This window comes from Dinoponera quadriceps, unplaced genomic scaffold (genome assembly GCF_001313825.1).
Source record: "Dinoponera quadriceps isolate SergipeBrazil2010 unplaced genomic scaffold, ASM131382v1 scaffold458, whole genome shotgun sequence".
Taxonomy (NCBI): Eukaryota; Metazoa; Arthropoda; class Insecta; order Hymenoptera; family Formicidae; genus Dinoponera; species Dinoponera quadriceps.
In genome coordinates this window covers 270,696-296,712 of record NW_014554796.1, presented here as the reverse complement: position 1 = coordinate 296,712, position 26,017 = coordinate 270,696, and the positions used below count along the sequence as shown (strand labels likewise).

The 26,017-nt window shown below is 35.7% G+C and overlaps 1 protein-coding gene across 1 annotated transcript in view; it reads right to left on the bottom strand.

The window, feature by feature from the left end:
• The window catches only part of LOC106741879 (glycogen phosphorylase), an 88,508-nt gene that overhangs the window by 26,385 nt on the left and 36,106 nt on the right, over window positions 1-26,017 (bottom strand). Inside the window, exon 2 of the mRNA XM_014614280.1 lies at window positions 10,984-11,019. Within this exon, the coding sequence (XP_014469766.1) occupies window positions 10,984-11,019 (36 nt within the window). The remainder of the gene's footprint in view (window positions 1-10,983; window positions 11,020-26,017) is intronic.

Genomic DNA, 26,017 nt, shown 5'->3' with positions numbered 1-26,017 from the left:
ATAATAATAGTATTAAAAAATTAAAACAACTAGGATTAGATATTCTATTATTAAAAAAAAAATTAAATAGTAAATGTTAAATCATTTTACTTTTCTTATTAATGCTGTACTTATTCATCAATTAATCTAACATAGATCCATAGATAATAGAAAGAGGTATGTACAAGTGTTTAAATATGTGCAATGCATACGTATTTCGAATATTACTATAAATTATGAACTTTATTATCTTCACTGTATTTTTAAAACAAAACGGCTAATAATTTTGAAATTTGTATATAATGTCTGTATATTAATCTTTGATAGTCATTTTTAATCTGTCATAGTAGTTTTTCATCAAAATATTATTTTAGGTTTAAAAGGAGAGGAGAGATTTAAAAATAGCACGCGAACCTCAAGGAACAAAAAATATCAACTTTAATTGCACATATCTCATCTGTCGAATGGTCAATTTTTTTCTAATTGCAAGAACAGCTAGATGATTTTTCAACGTATATATGGATGCAAGTTTTACTGAATTCTTATCAAAATCATTTCATCTTATAACCTCTTCAAGAGTTCTTTTTATGTGACTTTTATGGGTTTTTATGTGGAATCTATTGAATTGTCTTTATTGATTGTCTTTTTTTTAACTTTTTCCTGATTATTTTCTAATTGTTGGAAATGATTTTTATTCCAATGTCTAGTAGTTTCGTTTAAAGGCTCTGGGTACTTGTCGAGCTCAAAAAAATCAAATTTTTATTATTAACATTTTGTATATGTTTATATATTTATGTTCTGAAAATATAATCTTAAAGGGATTACGCAATATTCGATAAAATGTCGGAGAAATTCGAAATTTTCAGAAATGCAGCGCTATAAATCAGAGTGCCTGGAGCGTTGTATGGTGCGGCCGTCTTCTGTCACTCTTCTCGTTATTTTTTTGTCCTCACTCTTCTTTTATTTTGCATCTAGTTTTCTTTCTTTTTCTCTTTCTATTTCTCTCTAACATCATTAGGAGTTTCTATTGTAACTGTTTCTGTTGGAAGGTTATTTTGTTTTGCGCAGAATTGCAAGAAAAAAGAAGACATTCGGATAGTAATGGTGCTATGCATCAATTTAAAGTAAATTAATTACATAAAGATAATTAAGTAGACAATATATAGAGTGAATGCATAGAAGTGAGATCACTGAGAGGAAGAGAGGGAAAAAGGGAGAAAGGGGAGGAGAGGGAAAGAGGCAGAGAGGGAGGGGGGAGAGGGGAGGGTGAGAGAGAGAGAGAGAGAGAGAGAGAGAGAGAGAGAGAGAGAGATGTCGTACGTGCGCGAATGACAAAATACTGCACAGCCGCATTGCGGACCTTTGGAGCGCATGAACCGATCCCTAGCGAACCGATTCTTTTATCGCAGGATTGTCCCCGTCGTTCTTGGCACCCAGGCGCATCGAGAAGATATTGTTGAAGACCGTCAGTCTTGGGCTCTTTTGTTCTTATAAAAGGATCCGTGGGAAATTGAAGAAATGAATATTTTCGGCTATTTTTAATCGTCCAAAATAAATATCTGGATATTTAGGGTATAAATATTGATTATAGGATGTAAATATTAATTGTATAATTGGCAATTACCTCAATGTTTTATTGATATTTATACGGATCGACAATGAAGTATTAGTTATTTTTTGTGAAACTGCAGTTATCATCTACATCAATTTGACACATACAGTTAGTGTAGCATAATAGCGTGTTTGTCTTGGGAAAGAAAAGATTTTTGGAAAATAAATATGACTTTAAAGTATATTATATACGCTTCAATGCGTTTACCTCAATACGTCATCTAGTCTCCTCCGTTATCGATTAAGGTTTGGCAACGTCGAGGCATGCTTTCTACGAGATTTTTTGCCAAAGTCTCGGAAAGTGATTTCCAGATCGAAAGTAATTGATACGATAATAGTTTCAAAGTGAAGATGTGCTTTTTCCTCATCTTGATTTTCATAACAGTTTTTACGACCGTGTTAAAGTCAGAATTTTTTTCGACCGGGTTAACGTCAGAAGACTGTAAGGGCCAATCCATCGTAGTGATGCCATTTTCACACTTCCAGCCGTGCATGCACGGCTTTAACGTGTGGGATCATTGTCTTTTTGAAGCACCCACGAACTGGTATCGGGGCCAAACCATCTCCTAGCAGACTTTTAATAAACCTCTTTGATCAACTTTCATTATTCCCTCTAGAGATTATCCGTAAACACGTACAAAATTTCAAAACCTTATTTATAGAAGCATTCCCATACGTGCATTTTAATGAGATGTTTTATAACGCGCTGAACTAACGGATTTGCGCGAATCGACCACACATGTGTTCTAGGAACCTTACGTCTAAAACGAAGCTTCGTCGATAAAAAAATACATTTGAGTAATCATGGTCGATATTAGCTTCAGCCCACTGTAGACGTTTTTCCACATGGCTTTAAAAACGGTTTGTCTCTCGTCCTTCGCCATCCGTAACCAGAAGCAAGTAATCGACATTTAATCGTTCTCAGATTTACATCTATACACTTTTTGGACAATATTTTCTGAATTCGACGTAAGGTGTAAGTTGAGTTTTTCTCAATAGCTTTGACGATCACTTTATCGTCTCTTTCTGACGTAGAGTGCTGCCTCTCTCAAGCAGATCGTCGACTTTTCATCTCTTTATATAACGTTTCACTGATTTCGCGACGAACTACTGAGACTTTCTCATGTAACGGGCAGCAGCTGCATACGATGACAGTTTTGGTCCTTTCAGATGGCTACACGAAAATATTGCTTCAACACGACTAGCATACGCTGCACTCATTTTGTTTACATCCGTTGTGGTAATATAATAACTAAACCGAACTGAAATCTAACTTTCAAAACATTTTAGTATTGCCAACGTTAACATCCAAAAGTTTTACTCATACGATATATATGTAAAAAAATTATGAATAACACGCTTTTATGTAACTGACTGTAATTTATCGACAAAGGACCGGCTTATTAAGCAGCGAAATTTCTTGTACATGCTAAATTCCACACAAGGTCTTTATTTCTGTCTGAATGTAAAAACAGTCCACCGGCTTCCAAATGGACGAGCGAGTCATCATTCGCAATCGTGAGACTATGACAAGCGCACTTATTGTATTCTCCCCATTATTCTCTCCTACTCCATTCGTTCCGCGCGTAAAATTGTGAATTACAGTCGATGCGATGTGTGCAGCGCTGCTTTATCGATTCATACGTGCGGGTTACATTCTCTTAGATTTATCTACGGTGTGCGTCATCCAGTGAAAAAGGACGGGACTAACTGCCATTTTAGCAGTCACGCTTCAAGTGCTGGCTCTTTTCGCAAATAGAATCAATGCAAATTATCTAGGAATATCGAAGTACTTTGAAGCATCGGCTCAAACAAGAAATTTACGAGGATGATCGCGCCTGACGTATTAACGATCCAGCATACGTATATCCGCAGAGTACGTAACATTTAAATGTTACAATAAGTGTTACATTCATCGGGAGAAATCTCACTACAATTATAATCACTTCCGATCTCTCAACTATCTCTTCTTCTGATTTTAATCCCCAAAAATTGCACACGAAAAAAATAATGTAGGACAACAAGTAAATTTTGTGTCATAGCAAATAAATGAATATGTAGAATGTTTCCTAAGTATTGTCCGATATTTTAGGAGTTTATTTTTAAGATAATTTTATTAAAAAAAAATGAACATAGGTGTATTTGAACTTTTTTTTATAAATTGACTTCAAAAGTCAACTCCTAAATTATTGGACGGTACTTAAAAAACACTCTGTATATTGATTTATTTGCTACGGACAGAACAAAATTTGCTATACCTAACGCTCACTGGAAAAATGATTCTCTTAACTATAATTCCTTCATTCATGCGATTATAATTACAAATATCAAACATTTCTTTCTCAGTGTAAGAAAATATATTTGTCGAACGGAATGACGGTAATGATTGCAACTGCAGATGGAAAGTGGCTTACTCGTCACAAAAGCTGAAACTGTAGAATTAGTACGCAACACTCCCGCTTGCTCTCGTATGATATTTATAATCCATTTGATTATATTTTTAGACCTGATTTACGAATTATTCCTTGATCGTGTTGCTTGAAATCTCGAGAACGAAAGAAATCGCAGTGATCTCGAGTTTTGAATTGGGAAATCATTTGTCACTTGGCTTGTTCTTAATAATCTTACCTAATAATAAATGCAATTAGGGCATGGGAAGCCAATTACCGGGTGATCTCTTGGTGACATAACGAATACTCACTGGAGCCCGGCCAATTCAGATAAACTGCTGCATGTATATTTAAAGAAGAAAGGCTTGAAATTTCGAAAAGATAAATTTTCAGTTTTTTATATTTTCGATAGCGCGACTCTTTAGAAACGTATCCTCGTTTACCGAGGATTATTGAAAAATTCGAAAAATTGAGCCAAGAAAAGCAGAAAATGTGAACCGACGTGCGGACAGTCTGAAGGCTAGCGACATAGAGTTGCACGACACGCGATTGATAGGAAATAAAACAAAGAATAATAGTATTAGGAGAAGAAGACAAAGAGGAATGTAATAAAACCGATCTTTGGAATCCTGTCTGAGGATAACTTATTTAGATTTAGATCGGTCAATGCAACTAAAATGCTAATGAGAGTTTTCATTCAACTAAGTAAAAAATAGCTCGAAAAGATTATTTCGATAGAGAGCCAATGGTCAATAGTCGATACTGCTACGTACATAGCTATAATAATTTTTAATGACGGAAAAACAAGATTTCTTGATTCAATGAGCCTTATCAATACAAAGCGGACCTCGTATCATAAAAATGTGCAAAACATTTGACAAGGATTATCTCATCAAAGCAAAATTTGACGCTTCTTTCTGAAGCCAAAAAAACCAAGGTTACAAAAAAAAGATGAGCAACTGCTGCAGCTGAACAAAAAGCTGAACCAGAGACCTTATTTCATGATTCAAGCAATTTTTAATTGACGTAAGTAACATATTTTACTCTGAAAAAAGTACCAAAATTTGAGACACGTTTTTCTCAAAACTATGTTTTCTCGCAATTTTGTAGCGGTAACTCAAGAACGAGCAACAAGATATCGAGATACTTTATTCAAAAAGCAATAAATTTTCTACAGAACTAACAAAGCTCCGGTCAGAAAATGTTATTTATTTAAAAATTATTGCAATAAATACCATCTTTTTCAGCATGTTTTTGTTTTTCTCTGCTCCTTTATTAATATTCACCGGATCTTTTTTTTTTTAGTTCATTCCGTAGAAGGAACCTTCAGAGATACAATGTTGTTTACGTTTTTTAAAAAATGTTAATCGGATCGCCTGCAATCTCACTGTAAATTCAGAGTTCTGCGCAACATATACCGCGGAGTGGATTCGACTGCAGCATCTTTATTTGTTGATATTTTTCAATTCTATAAGCAAATTTATATAGTTAATACATAGTATAAATAATTTACAGAAGAATTTTATATTTGATTAATTCCCCTGTAATAACAAGTTGAATTTTACCGACTTTTTGCGTGTTCATTCCTCTTAAAACCCGAATGATGAATAATGCGAAGAAAAGCATGAAGAAAGTGGACTGACACAGTTTGCACGCGATGTACTGTCGTCTTTTTCTTCGTTCCCGCGCGTGAACAATAAAACTAAAAACGTTATCACACATCGTACATACATTATACACATACACACACAACACAAGGCGCCCGTTCGATGTTATCGCGTCGCAAATATATTCGGAAAAGACAGAACAAACGTGGCATGTATGTACTTAGTTTTTACACAGTAACCTCATTTAGCGAGAGAACATATAGCATATCAAGGATGTTCATGAATCCTTTCCTCATAGGTCGAACTTTTCGATATGATTTTTCTTATTTTTCTAGTAACCAGGATTGTATTTCACGTTATTTACACTGTCGATATTAGTAGATCCGTCAGTGTTGTTTCATCTTTGTACAAAAAACTCCATTAACCTTTTCATTATGACAGGCGACAATAGTTACCCGTCGCGAAATAAATATTGAATACGACAAACGGCTAAAGTCATTGAAGGCATAGTGCTCACGTTTAAAATTATTTTAAGAAGCATCATATATATATATATATATATATATATATATATGATGCTTCTTTAATCATTGATAACTCGAAATTTTGCGTGTTATTTACAAAATGGTACAGGACTTTTTTGCTTAATTTTGCGCGTTCTACTTGCACATCACGGAAACCAAGATTAGTTTGGGACATCCTGTATATAAAATTATAAAATTTAGTATATATAAATAGAAATATTGTTAGCGCAACTGCGTGCAGAGCGGTTGTTTTGAAATACGCGTGCGGTCCGTATGATGCAATCAATAATCATGATGTACGAATATTAATAACAAGCCTGATTGGAAATTTTCGATATGTCACTACGAGAATAAAATTAATGGAGTCTTTTATATAATATCCGACGATAAAGACGAAGGCAGAATGACGCTATTGGTGTTTACAGTGAAGAAACAGTTGAAAACCGGCTGTATTTTTAGTCACAAGAAGGTTGCAACGTTTTTTTTATAAGTTTTGGAACGCATCTAAGAGAATTCATTTCATTCATTGTGTACAATAGGAAAGAAAATACTATTTGTATTATTTTATAATGTCGTACTATTCCAATTAGAAATATCAGTTCATTCAAAGTAACGCATTTGTAATATCCGTAATTGATAAAATTGGATAAAATTGTCCATTACTGGACAGGAAGAGGACAAAAAAAATATTAAATTTTTCTATCACAAAAAATTGTAAAAACTACGAATAATATGTCTTGAACATTATCTTTAACAAATAAATGAGTACATTCGGATGTCTGTAAAAAAGATAATAGAAAATTGTTGACCAGTCAGAAATTACAAAATAGAGAAGGAAATAGTATTTATTATGTTATCTATCTTTTACTTCATACCCCGGCTTCTTACCGTAACACTTAGTATTTTTAGTACAGCATAGAGTTCAGTGATTGGACACGAAATGCGTTGCGAAACTTATCGAAAAAAAATTTTGCAAACTTTTTGTGACTGACCACATATGCTGGATTTCAAGACAGGTTGAACTTTTCTTTTTCGATGCAGTTCGGAACACAAACAACGAAAGAGAGAGAGAGAGAGAGAGAGAGAGAAATTTTCAGAAAAATTAGTTCTTTCACACACATTGCAATCTAAGTTACACCGAGAAAGTGTTTCAAGCTGTTTTTGAAAACCAGTATATAACTACAAAGAGGTAACTTGTATTGAAAAATGAGTCTGATTGGATCTATTACACATACCTACCTATATCTGTACAATGGACAATCAAACGCGTTTTAGGTTAAAGGAAACAAAATATCTAGTTCTCATAAACTAAATTTGGTTTTCATTACCAGAAATTCTGTTTCCTTCAACCAAAATGCATTTTGTTTATCCATTGTCAGGTAAATCCAACCAAACTAATTTTTTAGTGCGCGCGAATCGATGCCGCCTTTCGGCAAGATCATGACGCTCGCGAATGAAATATCAACGGGATATCGACGATTCCCGAGCTATCTATTATTGGATTCTTTTCAGGGTCGCTACACACGCATGCACACGCATACCCGTCCGGTCTATTAAATCGCTCGACTTGTAACACCAAATAATTGTCTCTTCACGCCATCACCGATGGCCGGATTCGTGTCAAAGAGTCAATTTCTCTCTCTTTCTCTCTCTCTCTCTCTCTCTCTCTCTCTGTTTCTCTCTTTCTTTCTCGTCGAAGCACCGACAGAATTAGACGACGAAAACTATATGTAACGTGACAAAACTTCTGGCATAGAGGTTCTCATCAAACTTCTATACCCCGGCATCTTACGGCACAGGACAATTCGCGGCTTCAAGGCACAATCGGACACGAGAGGAACATATAGGCAAGGAAAATCATCCGGCGAATAACACAAACAATAGACGCGATCCGGGCACACCTCAATAAATGCGGAAGCACTTTCGTTCTGCTTTATTAGCCGGCCGCGTTTGCCACTTGGCGATCAACGACTTCACGCGGTTCATCGTTCCATTGTGTTCCCGGTTACATTTTACACGTAATTCCTTATATTTTACTCGCGTATTCATCGTGCCCCTCTAGCCCCACGCTGTTCCTCTCTGCATCCGCGGAGGCCCGAGATCTCGGTGAGTGCCAGTGCGACGTGTGCCAAATACTCATCGTCGCCGTTCTCACAAAATCCTCGCCGTTACTCACATTCTTCTTTGGTGATGGCCATTTTCCCTAGGTTCATTCTCTCTCTCCCTCTCTCTTTATCTCTCTCTCTCTCTCTCTCTCTTTTTCTTTCTTTGTCTGGTCTCTTAGGTCGACGATTATTTACACGAACAAAAGTTCCAATGCGACGGTGGAGTCCAACAACCGGCTGGACGGGAGAAGAGAAGCTGCACCGACTCTGGATGATCGAGCGGAACGGAAAGAGCACTAGAGAACAGACGGACGAGCGAGCGAGCGAGCGAGCGGCACACGCACGTCCCGGTACTGACAACTTCGTCGACCAAGGGAACTACTGTTGGCTTGAAGACCCCGACGAGGATCTTCGGAAAACTGGCATTGGACCAACGAGAGACTGGCTGGACGTTATATTTAGTTGCATCCGAGAACGGCGGGCATCGGACGGATAGACGAACGGACCGGCAAAAGTACCACCGATGCGAAATTCTGACCGTGCCGACCTATTATGCGTCCCGACTTTCCGGTCTCGGGCGTCCCTTCAGAAGGAGAGCAACCCCTCTATGATTCTCTTCGCTTCGTGACACGAGTGGTCCCCCGCAGGAGTCCGCCGAGGAAAACACTTTCCGCTTACGTCACGGTCGTGCTAAGAAGTTTGTTCTCCCGCGGTAAAACTTCGCCCTATCTCTCATTGTAATAAATATATTATCTTCCTCCTGTTGCATCTCCTGTGGTTCACCTTAATAACAGATATCCCAGTCCACACGAAGTCCATTCGTCTCAATTCATTACGACGTCACGGGATTGTATGGTTTATCACGTGTAAAAAAACTTTAACGTGCCCGCTACCGCGGTTCATTCAAGAAATCTTTCCCACAGACTGCCTCGTGTTCTTTTTTTAAGTGATTGTGTAAAACAGAGTTAGTTTGTTCACGTAGACATAAAGAAAAAAATTATCGTAGCGAATGTGTTAAAGATGAATTTGTATGTAATATAAGATATATTAGATTTATGTATATTATGAAAAAACTTAAATTCTAAGTAAACACAAACTAACAACTTTATTTCAACATTTTCGTTCAACAATATAATCGTTATGTGCAAAATGTGTTACATTGCATTTATATTATTGAGTGGAAAATTTTAATATTGATATAATTTTTATGGCTAGTTGTTTTTACTAGGTTTGGATATTGTAATACGCAAAAGATACCACATGAGCCGTATACGGTCTATCCCAAAAGTTTTCGAACTTTCTTCGTACCCACGGGGTTAGTGGCGCCGTCTATATAAATAAAGTTGCACTATTTTTGTTGAAGTTTCGTTCACAAATTTTGTTGTTAGAGAGAGAACACTAACGGTTGTTAGAGGAACATTCAATTCAACTTACAATGTTGTACCACAAATATAAAACTTTTGTGACACTCGTCGAGAAATCACGATGGAACAAAAGGTAAATATCAAATTTTGTGTGAAATTGAGCAAAACGTTCACAGAAACATTAGTAATATTACGGAAGACTTATGGAAGTAAAACACTATCTCGTACATCCGTTTTCAAGCGGTTCATGAAATTTCGAGATGGGAGAATTGTTGGAAGATGACAAGCGCAGCGGGAAACCATCAATCAGTCTAACAGTCAAAAAGATTCATGATCTGCTTAAACAAAATCGTTGTACACCGTAAGATTCATCGAGGATATCACTGGGATTAGTAAGTCACAAATGTGTCAAATTTTGACCGAAAATTTGAAACTGCGAAAAGTCTGTGCGATTTATTCGCCATTTTTTAACGACCAAAAATGAGTCCGAGTCCTGCACGCTCAAGATATCATTTCAGTCGCTGATGATGATCCGAATTTCTTAAAAAAAATTATAACGGGTGATGAAACACGGTGTTTTCAATATGAGCCGCTTATGAAATGCCAGAGCTCAACATGGAAAAGCTCAGAAGAATAAACACCAAAAAAAGTGTGTAGAAATCAAAAGTGAAAACCATGCTCATCATTTTCTATGATTCGGATGGGATTATCCATAAGGAATTCGTTCCACAAGACAAAACTGTTAATGGAGATTATTATTTGGGCGTTATAAAATGTTTTCTGGCAAAAGTTGGTCGGATTCGCCCTCAATACCGAACGCAAGACAATTGGTCGCTTCTATATGACAATTCTGGCTTACAAATGCATCGCCGTATGTAAATTTCTCGCTTCCCAATCGGTCCTAATCTTTGATCATTCCTCATATTCATCAGATTTGGCACTATGTGACTATTTTTTGTTCCCGAAATTAAAAATAAAGCTGAAGGGAAAACAGTTCGACGCTATTTTGGACATTCAGAAGGCTTCGACCAAGGCCATCATTTCGAACATCTCAAAGGAAGACTTTCAGCGGAGTTTTCTAAAGCAATACGATCGTTGTAAAGATTATATTTCTTCGGAAGGGATGTATTTCAAATGATTAGAAGTAAAAATGTATAATTATTACCTTACAGAGTGAGCTTTAATGAAAGTCCGGAAACTTTCGGGACTGACCGTGTACATCTGGCGAGTCTTCGAAAATTTTCGAAGTGCAATGATTGACGGACCTTCATGAGAACATCCATGGAATTTACGTGGAATTAGTTTCCTTACGTGGATTCCATCTTGATTGCACGTGGATGTTCTCATCAGGACGTTACTACGCTACAAACAGAAAACGAAAATAATACTTCTTGTCCTCTTACCTCGTGGATTCAGTCTTTCAGGGTTAAACCATGCGTCTGTAAACAATACAAGCATAAAAGGTTAGTATTATATACCATCGCCTCAGGATAAGGAGTACGAATTGTTACAGATTAAATCTGCGAACAATTAATAAACCCAGAGCGCTGGCAGATATCTTAGGTTATAGTAATTTTTGATAAGGCGTGCAAGTAAAAGAGAGAATAAAGAATGTTTTATAAGTTAGCGAGATAAAGTTAGTAGTAGCGATTCTAATTAATATTTTTATTTGTAGCTCAATTGTTGCTCAAGTTATCAAAGAAAAAAATTTGTTGCTCGGATAGTTTTTTTTTAAATAATGTTCCACTAAAGGAAGATGAAGTTAGCTAAACAATATATAGGATGAAGCATTTAAATTGAGACACCTTAATATAAAAATGAAGCAAAATAGAAAGAAATGTTTCAGACAAAAGTTGTAGGATTTGAAGGGGAATGTATTTCGGTGACCTTAACTTCATTATATCGTCAATAGTTCGAGGACATTCCAAAGTCAACTTCATTTTTTTAATGGGGAGAAATCAATTTGTACTAAAAAAATTGTATAAAATTAAAAAAAATTACGTTGATCTTGAAATAATCTTGAATTATTGACAATACAACGAAGTTGAGGTCAAAATATATCCCCCTTCAAATTCAATATCTTTAATGAAACTTTTCTTCCTATTTTATTTCATTTTTGTTATATTAAGGTGTCTCAATTTGAATGCCCTATTCTATATATAATAATGAAATCGAATATAACAATAATGTAGGAATTTGTTGAAGCCTCTTGATATCATTATTTATGTGGAAAGTACAAAATTAAATTGGTAAGTAAGTGGTATTAATGTTTAATATAATAACCTTCTCTCAGAAATAATTTTTTTTAATATAATTATTTTTATATTCTTTATTTTATTTTTTTTCAGTAGAAATAGTTACGAATTCAATTGTTCTATGTAAGGTTGTTTTAATAATAATTTTTTTAATTAGGTTCTTTTTGTATTTTTTTTTTATATTAATTAAAAACACGAGAACATCAAGCGTAAATGTTAACTAGTGCAAGGAAATTCGTTCGTTCTACATTAAAATTGCGCCAATACGGTTTCTCTTTTCGCAGGCACGTCCAAGGTCATGCAAATTATTGTTTGCTGAAGCGATCTCTTAATTTTGTCCTGAAGGAAATAATTGATCGCATCGAGAGTTGGAAGCATTGTTACGTCGCGCGGACGAAAGAAGAATTAGGCAGAAATAAAAATTCAGAGCACGCACTACATAACGTAATCTGTCTCATACGATATATTCCTCCTTGAGCTTATTTTTCACGTGCCGAGTTACTATTAATAATTATATGATAAATAGAGCAATGGATTTCGCCGCCGTGGAAAACTAATCTGGTCGTTCTAAAAGCTCTCGGAGCTGCGGCAAGTGTCTTAAGGCAGGAGGCTCAAATATCGCTTATTTGTTAAGTATTGCACTTAGTAAGCATTACTTCTTTTTTTCAAAGTATTGCAAATACTGCGATTCATCGTTCAACTATGTGTACAGGGTGCCTCTTAGAAACCTGTTCGGTGATTTACCTTTAGTGATATGTTACTGACAATCGGAATCGGTATATACGAGTACATTATATAGATACATACTAAACAGAATGTTACAGAGATATGTTACATAGATACATACTAAACAGAATGAGTCGCCAGAATGTTTAAATACCTCTGTTGGGTATGGAGACACAAAGGACGACAAAGAAATGTGAAGAACGGAATTTTTAGATAGGAAGGGGACAAGTATAATAACACAATTAGTTTGTCTCTGTGATACACACTCTTCTTTTCAAATTCTACAGAGAAATTTTTTGCAGAGCTATCTTATTATTATATCTTTCTCAAGGGGAATATGTTGTATCAATTCTGTAGTATATTATCTGTTCTGTTATTGCAACTGTATAACGTGTATGTGTTGTGTAAGATTAAAACGAGACCAATCGTATATTGAAAGAAAAAAAAAATAGTTAATGTCATTAAAATGATATTTATTTTCAGCGCCAACTATATCTTCTTGTTGTTCTGTAAAAAAATAGTAGCAATATGTATATAAAAGTATTATCATTGACATTATATTAACACTTAACTATAAAAATAGTTATCCCGAATATAATTCTTTCACTGTGCAATTAAAGCTGCAAACACATTTTTTTTTCAGTATATATCGCATTGTCTCGAAGTTACTTTAAAGTTATTTTAAGAGTTTTATAACAACACAAGAAAATTTAAAATAGACAGATTTTGTTTTATTCATATTAAATAGCAGAGCGTAGGGAACATTTAGAACCGTTCACATTGCGACAGATACATATTCCCAGTATTTTTAAACTTATTTTTAAACTTAATGGACGTACTTTAAAATATTCTTTCTAATGACTCATTCTGTGCCTATCGTAACGGAAATTCACTGCGTCGGCATGGAAAACACTAGTGATACGGTAATGTGAAACAGAGATTCTCTCAACGAGCCACCGCAGTTCCCCCTTTAAATTCTCTTCGTTCGAAGCCATAAAGATACTAAGGCGCGAACGAAGGCAAACAAAACGAATGTACACGACAAGAGGGAAGGGAGTCGAAGAAGTTAATATTCTCCTCTTATTTAACACGTAGGTATACCATTGCGTTTTTTGTGTCAAATGCAAACGCGCTTTGACTCGCAAAACGTCCGCGCCGGACTTTCTGCGATTCGTTCATACTCCATTTTTTCGCGTCATTACTAGGTTGACCAAAGAATCTCAGAAAGTTTTTTTTTAAAGAAATTTAAGATATATTTCATGAGCAACCTCAAAACTTTATCAAACAGTGTATTGACAAATTTGTTCGACTATTTTCTTCCATCTTTCAAGAAGCTTCATTATTCCGTCCTCAAAGAACTTTCCATTTTTCTCAGCGAACAATTGCTTCAGATAGATTTATAAGCTTTCAGATTGTCGAATTTCTTTTCATTAAGAGAATTTCGGGACGGAATAAGTAATAATCTGAAGAGTACGACGGATAAGGGATATCCCAGCAAAGTTCAAATAATTTTCGACGAGTGGTCAAAGAAATGGATGCAGTTAGACATTATCTTGGTGGAATACAACGCTTTTCCTATTGACCAGTTCCGGACGTTTCTCGGTTGCAGTCTTCAGTTGCAGTTTGCAGTCCAGTTGCAGGCAATGCTTATCCGAATTAAGGGAGAAAACCAACCACCGTGATGGGTTCAAAAATTCGATTTTTCCCATTTTGTATTTTTATAAGACTCGGAGTCTTAAAAATATGTCTCTAAAATATTACGTCGAAATTCGTAACGGAACTGTAGTAATTGTGATGGAATAGCGCACCCGGCCGCACGCTACCTGAAGATGCTCAGCATTTCAGGCTACCTGCTTGTCAGGACGACTGGTTTTACAATTATTACATAGTCTCGGCGAAATTACAAAAGACTCGATCTGTAAGGCTGGATCCTTTGTAGCTTGTGCGCTTTTTGTTGTCGAATATATATTATAAATCCTTGAATATTTTTTTATGGGCTAGCCATCCACAGACATTAGAATTCTGTGAGTGAAATGCATCACGCAATTTAAGCCACTCTCTATCATAAAAGTTTAATCGACGAAACTCCGAAACATGATTATCGTCCGAAGGGACCAGAATCTTGGTGCGTTTGACAGCAGGCAAAATGTAAGACAATTGAGCGATTATACATACAAAACACCGCTCCCAGTTGTCGTCACCAATATATCAATATAATAACAGTCACTCCAATTTATGAAGATTTGAGTGACAAAAGGCTACTTCAAAAATGTTTAGGTGGTTTTACCCAAAATAATAACGAAATATTGCTTTGGAGATTCGCTCCATAAAAACTACATCAAGTAAAGCTGCGGTCGAAATCGTTGCATACTTAGTCGTTGGCATATTCAATGGGGGCTACACAGGTATATTAAAAATAATGGAGCTACTGAGAGTTAAAATTGGACTGATAGCAGCACAGTATCGTCACCGCGAGGACGAGTAGCGAATCTCCGCTGCAGAGTTTCGAGCACAGCGGCGACAAGTAAGGCTAAATTGATGAATAGACAAATGAAGAACGAGGCTGCTACTGAATTAGAAGATATTTCATATGCACCCAGATTGGAAGCACTTTGGTTAATTACGAAATTCTATCACTCTAATTAATCACTTACATAAATTAATTTGCTGTACAACTTTAAACGTGTTTTTCACATTTACATTTGCGTAACCGGGAGTTTGCGTATTTCGGCCAATTTTTATCCGAACGACTTGAACTTTGTGAACAAAATGTTTACAACAAAATTTTCTTCGCTTGAGCGTAGGATTTTTTAAATTAGATAATTAGTTCATAAAAAAGAATTAAAAAGAAACAATTTGTCGCCAAATTGCGAATTTTTATTTAAAACAGCGCTATTTTGTTAAAAATTACTGTTTCACTAAATTACTATTTAAAAAAAATCCTACACTTAACTGAAATTAAGTTCATACAGTTGAAAGTGACATAAACAATTTTGATTTCAAGAATCCCATTTAGCGTCCATGCACTCATGATTTTTTTATAGAAGTATACTTTCGCATGCAGAAAACACAAATATTAATATTACTCCATAAATTTTTACAACATATTAAATATATGTACTTTGAATATATGAATAAAAAAATAATATTTATTATTTTCCGCAAAAAAAAAATTCGCGAAAATAACTTTTTTTCGGCCGTCAAAGTGGTTTTCTCCCTTAAGAGATTGGTTATCTGATAATAGCTCATATTACGACAGCTTTCCAATCTCATCAGATGCAAAGCATTACTTTTTCTGCATGAAGACCGGCCTTTGAAGTGGTCGAGCAACAAATCATAAATGGAAATGCGGTCCATTAATTTCTTTTCGATTAAATCGTGTACCTAATTATCGTAATCGTACGATTCATGTATCCAAACTTATGCAGATGGTTTTCAACGCTGGATTTCGATATATTAAGTATCTCTCCAATCTCTTGAATCGTTTGACGTTATCTTCTATTAATGCTTTTATTTGATCCTCATCAATCTTAATCGGTCCTTCCGAACAATATATTAAAAAATGATAATCTAAAAATATACATTCTAAAAATATACATTCTATCCCGGAATCATCTCTTGATACCTTCAAGAGCACTTTCTGCCTCAATTTTTACGATATAACGTTGAATAAATAGAGAGAGGAGAAGAAGGGAACGAAGGTGGGAGGGAGAGAGGGAGGAAGGCAGGAAGAGAGCGAAAGGGAGGCAGGGAGAGAGAGGAGAGAGAGAGAGAGAGAGAGAGAGAGACTTGGTCACTTTAGGGAGTAATTTTACAGCACGATAACCCTAGCCAACAAATTAGGAGAACGCTCTATTATAGTCTGCGATTATTAACGCAGTAAGTGCACAGATAAAGATCCATCCGTAATACGTGAAAAATGGCGACGAGACATATAGAGTGCTCTATAAGGGTGTCACCACATGGATGACAAAAAGACGGAACTAAAATGGTAGAGGGGCTAATTGGAATTATATTCATACTAATCAAATGGCCGCGATCCCCGTGTATAGGAAAAACGGAAATTCGCAGAACGGAAAATTCTAATTTTCTTGATCACGGTCAATAAAATAATCAACGCCATAAGAAAAATATGTAATTATAATATATTTTAAAATATTTATACAATTTTAGTGCAATTATAAAGAATTCGTGGAAGTTATTATAGCTTTAAGATTAAAATTCCCTATTTCTTTTTCCGTAAAATTCCTTGCGGAACGGGGCTACCCGAAATTGGAACACATTTCTATGAATGATACCGATTGGCCATTTTCCATTATATCTTCTCCGTTTCGCTGTTTCGTTGTTTACGTAACAGCATCACAAGTGCGAAAATGCGTCATCGTGGTGACGGGAACGTCATCGCAATTTCCATCGGTGCACGCTCCGCTACTTTATACCGCGTATACACATGGGCACGCGCGTCGTAAGTGTCTCACAAGGCAACTGCGACGGAAGATAGATATTGTGTGTCTACGAAAGCGGCAAGTATCGGAAAAAGGCGGAGACGAGAGATAAGGCGATAGAAGTCCGCAGCATCTGCAGGCATGTGCGTGGTTTCACGACACTGCGTAGGAAATAATCATCTGAAGCTCTCTCGGCGCAAAATTACAGACATACGCACGAATTATGGAGAACCGGTTAATGCAATTGATCTTATGCGTTGTGCAATACGACGATGACTTCGATGTTTCTGCAATAACACTAACACTGCACACAACCACTCGGATAGATTTACATTAAGAAATAAGTTTTTGGTATTTGTAACTGTAACCGCATAAGTGAAAGAATACAGGTCAGGAGAACCATTCTTCTGGCAAATATTATTAAAATGTCAGTAGTGTGATAATAACCTTAAATGCATGTTGCTACTAACTACTACTTTTACTACTACTTTTGTTAGAACAACAAGATACATTTCTTGTGCTGAAAGTCACTTAGTAACATTAATCATTTTTTTTTTCTCTCAATGACGATCGGTCTTGTTTCAATGTCACACATATACATACATAACACGAACGCACAACATATATATTGCTATTACTATTTTTTAGATTAAAACTATAGTAAGATTTATTAAAAAAATGATTTTCCTGACTATAAAACACACAAAAATGTAATTGGTAAGATGTAAACAATAAGCAAATTGACCAATTACGATTATTTTTAAACCGTAAAGAAAATAGTCGATTATGGTTGGTCGGTTTGTTATAGGAGAGTCCCGTTAGCGCACGGTGCGATAGCACATATCCACTCACAACGGCTGGTGTCTAGAATTTTTCTGCTAGACCACTAATTAGGAAATTTTATATTAAATTAGGCAATCACCGATGTGGGCTATTGGATCTCTTCCACTTGCTATTAGATTATTACAGATTAAATGGCCGTTCTTCATAATTCAACTTTTCCGGCAGGGTAATTCAGCATTTTTCATGCAGTTGCATATCGTTATATGTATGAAAACTGAAATGTTTGAAAACTATATGCCTTGTGAATTCGTATTCATGATCTTACTTTTATTGCATTGTTTACATCGTTGAAAAGTAAAGAAATGCGGGTGATATTTTTGTACGAATTCAAACTTGGTCATAGTGCGACCGACGCAATATGAAACATAAATACAGCTTTTGGAGAAGGTTCTGTAAGTAAATCATCAGACGTTGGTTCGAAAAGTGGTTTCGATCTGAGAATACAAGCCTCGACAATTTGCCTCGCAGTCCTGCACCATCAGTAGTTGATGAAAATGTTTTGAAAGACACAGTTGAAGCAGACTCACGTTTGTTAGTTCGAGATATTGCACGCAGCATCAGTGTTCACTACTCGATTATTTCCCCACACCTCAAGACTATGGGGAAAGTAAAAAAGCTTGACAAGTGAGTGTCACATGAACTGACTGAGACAGACAAGTTAGAGAAATTAGCTTTTCTTCGTTCTTCCCTACACATAAAGAAATATTGAACCGAATAGTAACATGTGATCGAATAGTATGGGAATACGTAATGTATAATGAAAAGTGGATCCTTTATGACAATCGTCGACGTTCTGTGTAGTGATTAGATGCTAGTCAAGCTCCGAAACACATGACAAAACCAAGCCTTCATTCACGTAAAGTTTTGGTATTTGTATGGCGATTTGCTAAAAGTATTATGCATTTTTCGTTTTTGAAAAAGAATGAAACTATAAATGTTGACAAATACTGCCATAAAATTGACGCTGTGATGAAAAAAAAATGCATATTGGACAGTCAGCGTTATTAAATAAATGCGATATATTACTGCTCCACGATAACCAGTGTTTGCCACATATGATTTCAGATTCATCTAGATGAAGATGAGATGAAAATTCGAAAAATTCTTCTTAGACGAAATGATTTCGCTTTTGACTTATCTAGATGAAAGATACGTAGCGCTATTTATCTAGATCCTTTTTAGATGATATTGTTTTCATGAGATAATTTATAAAAATTTATAATAAAAATTACGCAGATTATAAAATTGAACGATTAAGTAATTCGTCAACGTAATCGCTCTAAATTTAAGAATCTAACAAAAGACTAATAATCATTGATTGCTCACTTATAGTCGACAGTTTGATACGGGCTTAAAGTAGATTGATCAATTGAAACAAATGGTCTGTTCTTTTTAGTTACACCGCTGAATTGGTGCAATAAGTTAAAGTGAGACAAGTATATTTTGTTTCGCTCTAATTTATTACACCAGTTCAGCAGTGCAGCTAAAAATAATAAATGAAAGGGGACAAAATCGAAATTTGTGGACTTATTGAAATCGAGTCTCCAATTTCTAGTCTGATACGGGCTTAACGCATAGGTCCATATTATTTCATTCATTTTATCGAAAAATGAGTTCAGAATATGGACCATAACATCATTTCAGATAATTTTTAGATGAGATAACACGTTTTTTAATGTAAGATAAAGATATTTTGTATTTATTTCATCTAGATAAAGATAAAAATGTGTTTATTTATCTGGACGATTAATCTGGATAATTTTATCTGAATACCGGCAAACACTGATGATAACATGCTAGGCCGTATGTCGCAAAACAAACTGTAAACAAATTAGCAGAATAAAAATGCGATGTTTCTCTCACCCTCCTTATTCCCTTCATCTTTCTCCAACAACTTATGCAAATTACCATTTGTTTAAGCATCTGGATAGATTTTTAAATAAAAAAATATTCCAAATGGAAAATGACAGAAAAATTGCGTTCAACGAATTTCTTATATCTCGTTCTTCCAATTTCCACATGAAAGGCATTGATGCGATTGTATCACATCGAGAAAAATATATTTGAAGTGGATGGAGACTATTTCGATTGACAAGATGTAAATAAAGTGTGTCGAATAAGAATTTAAATTTAAAATTAAAAAACGGCCATTTTATCTGCAACAAGTTAATAACTGCTTACGTTCTTGTATGTGCCATAAACCTAACTTTTGCATACAAACCACTGTAACCGCAAACATAAGATGAAAATTTAGGCTAAAAAACCAATCAAGATATTGTTTTACATTTGTGTACTCTAGAAGAAGATGGAAGTAACCGTTTAACTAGGATTCAGACCGAGTAATTAGGATTTCAAAATCAAATATAACTTATTTCTGCTCATGATCAGATTTACCATCAAAAAATCCTATCTTCTTCCAAAGTACATAAATCTAAAGAAATTTTCTGATTGGTTCTCCAATTAAAATTTACGACTTACGTTCACGGTTACGGTAATTTGTATGCAAAAGTCTTAATTCTTTCACTTAAACGACTATAGCTCCGATTTATATTTAATAAATATCAGCAATTTTGTTTTTTATTATGGCAAGGCGCAACTCGGCAATGTGTAATATCCTACTTCTCTCTTCATCAGCTTCACGATCGGAAAAATCGCATTCTTTTGTGAGTCACGAGGAGTAAAGTAAGATGTCTATCAAGTTAGACCCCCACCATTGGAAATAAAGTTAAAATTAGCACTTAATTTTCATGTGTATCTTAACTTTATTTTCGATGGTGGGGGGCTAACTTAATAGACATAAGGTAAGATAGCTCGAGTTCACGGTAGCGTCGTTTCAAAGTCGGAGATGAAATTATCATTTCAATAACGATAGGCTGCCAAATAGATAAGTATATAAGCTGCCATTCGTTAGCCATTCGCGATGTATATCTCCTCGAATATCAAGGTGCAGCATTTGAACATCAGTGAGCGCTCGTTGTGCGTTGTAGCGAATGCCAAGGTGTGATATTTCTCATATTCTTTTTACAGCGTACCTTTCGTTTTTTATGCAAGTATTTAAAATTATCTGACGTGGCTGATGAGGTTAATTTTATGCTAATGAATATTAATAAAACTGTGTACGGAATGTTTTAATGCGAACAAGGTGAAATCGCTCGGAGACCTGAATTTGAATATTCGATTAAGAAGTATCTGTTGTTTGAGTTATCGGTTAGCTCGGGGCTCAAGCTATCGGATAGAGATCACATAAGTATTATGAAAATAGCTCGCAGTTGAAAAAGTGAAGCAAGCATAATTATCGTTATTTTTCGAATCGAATCAAATTAATTCAATGAAAACGGTGATAATATAGCTATATAACGAGGATCTCTCTCTCTCTCTCTCTTTTCCTTTCACGCTCGCTGATAATAATCGATCATCAGTGATACGAGCATATTTTGAAAGACAAGTTCTTTGGAATAAAGTACAAAAGTCCCACGGCTGGATTGCGTGGCATTATGCAATCCAAGGTCGCGATAACGTTCTTTTCAAGTTGCAGTAAATCATAAGACACATGTGTCATGTTTTTATTGCGAAACCAGAATTTCGCACGTTCATGTATGAACGTGCATTATATAGAAGATGCAGTAACTTATGACGATTTTTATCAATTTATTAGATAAATCTATTAGATATACTGAGAAAAATAATTCATGAAATAAAAGAAATATATTTTGTTAAATATATTTTTTTTATTTAGATAAATTGTAAAATTAAAAAAAAAACTCATAAAGTATTGTTTTTTAAATTTGTAAAATAATTTGTAAATTCATAAGTTCCCAGATTTAAAAAATATAATCTCTTTAATTTAAAATACCGTTAAAGAAGAAAAAGTAAATGATTTCTTTACAAGAAAAAATAGGTTTCTTTAATGCAAAAATCGTATTTAAATAAATATTTACTTTATAAGTAAGTAAATAGAAATAAATTCTTTTGTAAATTTAAATAAATTATTTTCTGATATTTATAAAGAATCTTTTTTGTTTTAAATCAAGTTTTTTTTTACTATAAAAAACAATTTATTTACATTTACAAAATGATTTGTTTGTATTTTACTCATTTCTGAAACAAATAAATATTTTCCCAAATATACTTTTTACATTTAAAAGGACCTATTTTCTTCTAAAAAAATAATTTGTTTTCGTACATGGATATACCATATGTATATGATACAAAACGTCTGTCCATTAAAGTGATGTAGTAGTTAAAGTGAACGACTCAAGAGCCAGAAGTCTTCGAAACTCAGCAATGGTAACTAAATTCTCCGAATACAATTTCAATCAAACCAAAATTAAGGTCCCGTTCGCATTGATTAAAAAAACAAAAAAAAACCAAAGTGTAATATAAATAGGAACTTTGGTTTAAAAAAATTAGCTGGTAGTTGAAAAAAATATATTTTTTTACATAAAAATATATTTCTTTGATATTATGAAATATTTCTTTGATATTAGAAAATATTTCTTTTTATTTATATCTTCTTTTTCCACTGGAAGATTTATTTCTTCAAGTTAAATAAACATTTTTTTCAATATAAAAATATTTTCCTGGAACTAAGAAATATTTTTTTTAATTAATAAAATATATTAATTTCAATCAAATAATTGTTTCAATCAAATTATTTAGTTAGGAATATTCAAATAAATTATTTTCCTGTATCAAATAAAATTTGTTTGGTTTTAATAAATATTTTTTTCGATGTAATATAGATTCAGATGGAGCGTCATACGTGCGCTCGTTGTAACGTAACAGTTAAATATTATTCATTAATAAATTTCGATCCGCTTTTTTCTCGTTGAAGCGTTTAATAATTCGCGCATATCGAAGAGCCCCACAAAAGCCCTTATACATAGGACATGCTTACAATGTCTGCTTGAAACATCAATAAGTGCAATATCAATCTATTTGTGTGATGCATGCTTTAAAGTAAGCTTTGCAGACTTTAAATTCGTTTATTGCATTATGTGATCGCTTTACGTTTGATACTACATTATTTGATGCTTCATTCTTAAGAATGATCGTAAAGTCGATTTGTTTTACTGCATATTTGTTAGTACTATTATACTTATTATTGGCTGCATAGAATTAAAAATCCTTTTGCACAATTACAATATACACGATAATATAGGCGAGGACGGCTGACTTTATTTGAAAAACGAAAAAAAAATTTATAAATTATAAAACTTTTCATTTTTCAAATAAAATCAACCGTCTCCGCTTATATTAACGTGTTGTTATAATTGTGCAACAGGATTTGTAATTCTGCAGCTAGTAACGAATATGATACACTAGCTGTAATACTAACAAATTTGGGATAAAACAAGACGACTCAGGATCTCCTTAAACATGACGATTTAATTGCATCGAAGATGTCGATCGCTCCGATAGCGGTGCGAAGAAAAAAAACGCTGAGAGAAATCCCGCGACAATTACAATAATTTTTGGCCTCAACTATTTCTATTTTAACTCCAAAAATAGTAGTAGCAATATACATATAAAGTTATTGTCGGGGGAAACTAAAAATTCTGTTTCAATCAAAATACGTATTTAGTTTATTCATTATATCAGGTAACTACAACCAAATTATTTTTTTCCATGCACTATAGTAACACTTACAAAAAAAAAAAAAAAACGGTCCTCTGACTATAAACTGACTAAAATTTTTCACTTATGCAATTATAGTTACAAATATACCAATTTTCTCTCAGTTTAATCGCTCCAGACTCACTTCGAAACGGAACGTAATCGCGCAAAGTGGATGTCGCTTCGCGACGCACCGACATCGTTCCCCGGCTATCCGATGAAAACAATGGGAGAGCCTCGCGAATCTCATCTGTGCGAGGTGGTTTCATATTTTTTTAACTAGAAAAAATTAATTTTAACTAGAAAAGAGAGAGAGAGAGAGAGAGAGAGAGACGCGAACACAGGTAGTCGACGTAATCGGTGGATCGATAACCCAATTTCGATCGACGATTCTCCGATAGCGGAGGACAGGAGGCACCTGCGCAGGGCGAAACTCGGGTCAGCGACATGGGAGCGTCAACGGAGACTCGTTGAGACCAACCGGGATCCAATTTTGTTCGCGTTCCTACGATATCGACGAAACGTCTGAGACGTGCATGAGCACTCCAATGACACTTCCGTTCCAAAGCTCCGATGCTCACGTTCATCGAACGGTTCACGCGGGGGGNGGGGGGGGGGGGGGGGGGGGAGGCAACGGGAATCGAAGGATCTACATCTAACCCAGGGATTGCCTCGTTTTTCAACTCTCTCCTATTTCGCGATTAAGGCTGGGTTCATAGCAGCCGTCTAAACGGCAACAAATAAGTATCCATCGATCATCCGTCGAAACGTTTTCCAACGTTTAATGCTAGATGCGAATATTATGAATACTCCGACACAAAAGCATTGTGAGGGATATTTTGACGGAGGATCGACACACCTGCAGTCGTACAGACGGACAGTGTGAATCAGGCCTAAAGCGACTATCTACAAGTACCTACGAGATATCGACGTGCGTGCAGAGGTCGAGACCGCAGGCGAGAGAGAAGGAGGGAAAAAGGAACAGGAGTGTTAAGGAAGAGGAGGAGAAGCCGTCGGGTGAAAAAGCGCGGTTTCAGGATCCGAAAATACGAGGGGGACAGGCGTGAGAGAAGAGAAAAAGAACCTACGGGGGTTAAGAATGTTCCAGAAGCAGGGGCTGCCGTTGGCCATCAGCGAGTTGTTGGCGCTGGCGCCGGCTCGCTTGCAGACCTGGTTACCCTCGTCGATGTCCTTGGCAGTCTCCGAGTCCGCCATCCTTACGCGCACTTCGCTATTATATATCTAGCTATTCGTCGTGCGACGCGCACTTCCCTCACTCACTGCGTGCTGCTGCCGAATGAGCGGCCGTAATACGATCTCTCGCGTGTACCGTCGTCGGATATCGCGTGTGTATCGCAAATTGCGCTGTCCCTCCTGCGCCTGGCGAACGCTCGCGAGAGCAATGGCGTATTTTGTCGTAGGCGCGCGCGCGCGCGCCTCGAGTGACGCACTTCGACGATGACGGACGAAGGACGGTGACGACGAGGCGAAAGTGCCCTTTCGTCCGCCGACTACGAGGGTGGACTCGCGCAGCTGAACGCGTACGGAGACGCGATCCGATATCGTTCTTTTGCCGAGGAGAGAGACCCGCGGAAAACTCGTGACTCGTGCGCGGCAAGACGAGGACTGAGGCCTGTTATCGACCCACGGGAGGTCTCCTGAACTCCCTCCCTCCACCTCGCCGATCCCCTCTCCCCCTTCCGCCAGGCACATCGCCATATTGCTCGGAACCTCGTCGTATCTAGCGGCCGATGAGAGAATAGGCGAAGCAGCCTTCGCAGTGGTTGCGAGGGGCTGACCGTTCCGGAGAATGCGCCAGCGGTGCCCGAGACAGATTTTCACGAGGAAAATCTCGCGCGCGCTTCTTCCCCGGGAAATCGATCAGATGTAATGACACGGCCATATATAGAAATAGTTTACTAACCGACGATTCAATTTGAGAATGGCACGACCCGGACGGTATCGCACGATGGTTTTCGATCGAGCTCACCGAGTAAACGATTTATAATTCGTGGGTGAGTTCAAGGTAGGAATGATTTGTAATTATAAATGAGATACGACATTTAAGTAACGTCTTATAAATTAGCGGAACAAAGTCGGCAGGACTAGTGTTTTAATGCAGTAATTTTAATTAACTTTTTTATTTGTTGTTTATGTGTTGCTCAAAAATCGCCAAAGAAAAAATTTGTTGCTCTGTTCGTGTGTTTAAAAATGTGAATAATATATATATATATATATTTTCCCATCTAGCATTAGAAATAAGGAACAATCCAAACTGCACTGACGAAAGTGTATCAATATAGGAAATTTTTTACTTTTCTAATATTGTTTTATACGTACGGTAAAGTTGTGCTTAAAAAAATTACCTTCTTTAAGAAAGGGAAAAAATAGGAGCCGAGCATATTTCCATGTATAATATCAAAATGTTATGTTAGTGATTCACGTAATATCTAAAAAAGGCACGCTAAATGGTTTTTGCGTAAATCTATCATTTTTTTTCTAAATTATTCTATTAATAATTATTTCAATTTTTAATTATTTTAATTTTTAAT